The sequence below is a fragment of the Rana temporaria genome, chromosome 12 (assembly GCF_905171775.1).
Source record: "Rana temporaria chromosome 12, aRanTem1.1, whole genome shotgun sequence".
NCBI classification, from domain to species: Eukaryota; Metazoa; Chordata; class Amphibia; order Anura; family Ranidae; genus Rana; species Rana temporaria.
Genome location: NC_053500.1, coordinates 137,620,190 through 137,624,480, shown reverse-complemented (window position 1 = coordinate 137,624,480; position 4,291 = coordinate 137,620,190). Strand labels below are relative to the sequence as shown.

At 43.5% G+C, this 4,291-nt stretch overlaps 1 protein-coding gene across 1 annotated transcript; it reads left to right on the top strand.

Annotated features, from left to right (window-relative positions):
- The first annotated feature begins 1,136 nt into the window (after positions 1-1,136).
- Positions 1,137-3,290, top strand: LOC120918984 (E3 ubiquitin/ISG15 ligase TRIM25-like). The gene has a single exon (XM_040330903.1). The coding sequence runs from the start codon at positions 1,438-1,440 to the stop codon at positions 2,989-2,991; it is 1,554 nt and encodes a 517-aa protein (XP_040186837.1). The 5' UTR covers positions 1,137-1,437; the 3' UTR covers positions 2,992-3,290.
- Positions 3,291-4,291: the final 1,001 nt, after the last annotated feature.

Sequence of the window (4,291 nt, the reverse complement as noted above, 5' to 3'; positions counted from 1 at the left end):
GGCTATCTGAATCTAGCCCACTGTGTTTTGCCTATCACGGACGTTCTCTTGTCCGAGGATGAAAGAACGTCCATGATAGGCGGAACACCGAACACAGTGTCAAACACCTATCACGGGACGGGACCAGGGGGAAGCCGCGAGTTTTGGGCACAGTGAGGTTGTAATGGGCACAGTGAGGCGTGCAAATGGGCATTGTTGACCCTCTTTTCCGCTTACAGTAGCTGCTGCATTTCTCACCCTAGGCTTATACTCGAGTCAATACGTTTTCCCATTTATTTTTTTGGGTAAAATTAGGTGCCTCGGCCTATACTTGGGTCGTCTTATTCTCGAGTATATACGGTATGTGTTCTAAAAAGAGGGGGATTAGGCAAATTGGGACTTTAAATGAAGCCATGACTAGGTAAAGTCATGTGCCTCCATCCCTGTCATTTGACGATAAAAGCACCATTTGCGGCAAGGGGCAGCAGTGATGCAAACAAGGAAATGGGACTTTATATGACGTAACAATTGTGTGTTGTCGGATTTTCCAATTGTGTGTACACAAGTCCGTCTGACAAAAGTACAAACACCACATTAGCAGAAAGTGGTTACGCTAAAGAGCTGAAAAACCACGTAGTTTCGCATTTGTTGGCCGACAATTGGGTGCCGTTTGTATGCAAGAGAAAACTGAGTACTGTCCGTGATACTTTTTTTTATTTGCACTAACAATTTTTCATGGACGAGCTTTCGGGGTGTGTCCCCTTCTTCAAGGTCCAAGCAGTACTATAAACCCCGAAAGCTTATCCATGAAAAATGATATGTTAGTGCAAATAAAAAAAAAAGTATCACGGACAGTACTCAGTTTTCTCTGTCACAATTGCACTAATACGGCTACAATCACCTCAAGTTGTATGCAAGACAAATTCCTGGCCCAACGCCCTCCAGACAAAGTCCTACGCTTTGTCCGCAGAAAGTCTGATCGTGTGTACAGGGCTTCAGGCTTTTTTTTTTCACAAGGAACGGATTCTGGAAACCTAAACGCATGGCCAGTGTGAAAAGAGCATAATTCGTTGCGATGACATGTACAGTTTTACAAACGCACGTTGCAAAGTTGCAAAATTTGGTTTGGGCATGAAGGTTTGTTTTGATCTTGGCCATGAAGGGGCTAAACAGATTTATATTGCTGCGTAGTCTTATTGTAATAAAAACACACATTGTGGTCCGTCTTGATTACAGTGTAATTTTCCAGTCTTGTTTGAAATTGTTGGAGAACGAAAACCAAACAGAATGTGGGCTGTGGCAGCACAAAGCACACACACTATACATTGCTGTCATCACTAGGCGGAGGTCAACAATCAGGATGACAAGGAGGAGGAAGTGAGTTGCACTTTGTGCCGCGTGTTACACACGCCTACTGCTTGGATCTTCAGCATTTGCTTCTCATTCCAGCTCAGTGCAATGGCTTCCAGTGACTTGCGAGAAGAATTAGATTGCTCCATTTGCCTGGAGATTTATAAGGATCCTATAACACTAAGATGTGGACACAACTTCTGCCGTATCTGTATCGAGGACTACATTCTGAGGACACAAGAAAGAACAGGAGTTTGTAGCTGTCCTGAATGCAGAGAGGAGTTTCAAGATCGGTCGGATATGAGGAAGAACAAAACCCTGTACAACATAGCCCAGCATTTCCTGTCTATTGCCGATCAGGAGGAGAAAACCGGGATCTACTGTACTTTCTGCGACTCTCCCGTCCCTGCCGTTAAGACCTGCCTGCAGTGCGAGACCTCAATGTGCGATGGTCACCTGAGGAAACACAACAAATCGGTACAACACGCTTTAATTCCACCAACCAGGTCTACAAGAGATAGAAAACGCTCCATCCATAAGAAGATCCTGGCGTGTTCCCGTACAGAGGACTCTTCTTGTATCTGCGAGTCTTGCAAGCCTGGTGGAGAACAAAGAGGCCACCAAGTAGAGTCACCATCCTCTGAGAAGGATAAGCTTAAGAAAATTCTGGAGAAACTGACCGCAAGGAGAGAAGAGACCGAGGAAAAGGTCCAGAAACTGCAAGAACGCAGGAGAGAGGTACAAGAAAAAGCAGCCGGTGTAACAGAGAGAGCGACCAGCCTGTTTAGAGAAATCAGGAGACACCTGGAAGATCTCGAGAAGAGAGTTACGACTGCGATCGCGAACAAGGAATCGCAGACCTTGCGATCATTCTCCGATCTGATTCGGCAGCTGGAGGTACAGAAGGAGAAGCTGTCTAGGAAGATGAATCGCATTGAAGAGATGTGTAACAACACCGACCCAATGACCATTTTACAAGAACCCAACAGACAGGACATCTTGGAGGACACACTGGAGGACATAGAGGCAAGAGAAGAGAAACAGGTCCATGATGGAGATCTGGGTGAAAATCAGATCTTTCAGACATTGACTACAGGTTTATCTGACATTATATCCGTTGTAAAACAAAAGATCTGCGCCCTGAGGGATTCAGACATCAAACTGGATATAAATACAGCTGGAAACCGAGTCGTTATCTCCGATGACCTCAAAACCGCGTCTTGGTCAGAAGAGAACCAGGGCCGCACCGAGACCGCAGAGAGATTCGAGTACTACCAAGTCCTGAGCGCCGGGAAATTGTCGTCAGGGCAGCACCATTGGGAAGTGGAGACCAGTGACCCGGTGCGGTGGAGACTTGGGCTGTGCTATGCCAGTACAAGCAGAAAGGGTGGCCAATCGCTCTTTGGGAACAACGCAACCTCCTGGTGTTTACGGTGGTGTGACAACAAGCTAACGGCGATGTATAATGGTAAAGTTACCCATTTACCTCACAGGATCTCCCATCGTAAAATAAGAATACATCTGGATTACGAGGCCGGGCAGATCTCTTTTTTTGAGCCATGTGACCCAATTCGGCACCTTCACACTTTCACCACCACCTTCACCGAGCCCCTTCATGCCGCGTTGTGTGTCTGGACAGGATGGGTGCGAGTCCTGAGCTAAGAAAACAGCCAAATTCATATATTTTTTTTTATGTTTTATGACATTTTTCACCCCACGCCATTAAAACCTAAGTATAGCAGGGAAAAAAAAAAAATAATCATCACAAGGGATATTACTTACTTCATTTTGATGTGTCCCTTGTGCTGCTGTTTCCTGCTTTAGCTGAAATCAACACAAAACGTCAAACCAACTCAGTGATTTCCCTTGTAAATACAAATTATACCAATTTTCCTTAAAGGGGTTGCAAACTTTTGTGTTTTTTTCACCTTAAAGGGGTTGTAAAGGTAAATGCGAATCTTTCTCCCTGGTGTGGAGTGTCGTGCTCGCCCCCTCCCTTGGACTACAGGAGTGTCAGGACGCCCACTAACACACGGCTCCCTTTCTCTATCTGCAACGTAGAGTGTGTCCTGACTCTCCTGTAGTCCAAGGGAGGGGGCGAGCACGACACTCCACACCAGGGAGAAAGCCTCGCATTACTGTGTGGAGTTACAGACAGAAGAACAGGAAGTGAGCATTTCTCAGAAGAAATAAGGACATTTAAAAGCAAAATGGAAGGATGAGGTAAGTGAAGGAAGACTGCACTAAGGTAAAGGAAGATATTTAGAAAAAAAAAAAATTGTACCTTTACAACATGTGCCGCAGCATTTTGGGTGTTCTTAGTTTGCCTGGATTATGAGACGGGTCAGTTGTTTTATGATCTGTGTGACCCGGTCACTTACACCAAGACTCTCCATGACGCCAATGCGGACAGGGAATCAGCTAGGCCAGGTAGTGAAAGGTAAAGATTTCAGTAAATGGAAAAAACATCAATTCACAAACTTTAACCACTTAAGACCCGGACCAATATGCAGGTAAAGGACCCGGCCCCTTTTTGCGTTTCGGCACTGCGTCGCTTTAACTGACAATTGCGCGATCGTGCGACGTGGCTCCCAAACAAAATTGGCGTCCTTTTTTTCCCACAAATAGAGCTTTCTTTTGGTGGCATTTGATCACCTCTGCGGTTTTTATTTTTTGCGCTATAAACAAAAATAGAGCGACAATTTGGAAAAAAATTAAAATTTTTTTACTTTTTGCTATAATAAATATCTCCCAAAAATATATATATATATATATATATATATATATATATATATATATATATATATATATATATATATATATATATATATATATATATATATATATATATATATATATATAAAAAAAAAAAATTCCTCAGTTTAGGCCGATACGTATTCTTCTACCTAATTTTGTTAAAAAAAAAATTGCAATAAGCGTTTATCGATTAGTTTGCGCAAAA

Coding starts and splice junctions, on each gene's coding strand:
- LOC120918984 (XM_040330903.1), top strand. CDS start 1,438: ATGGCTTCCAGTGACTTGCGAGAAGAATTAGATTGCTCCATTTGCCTG.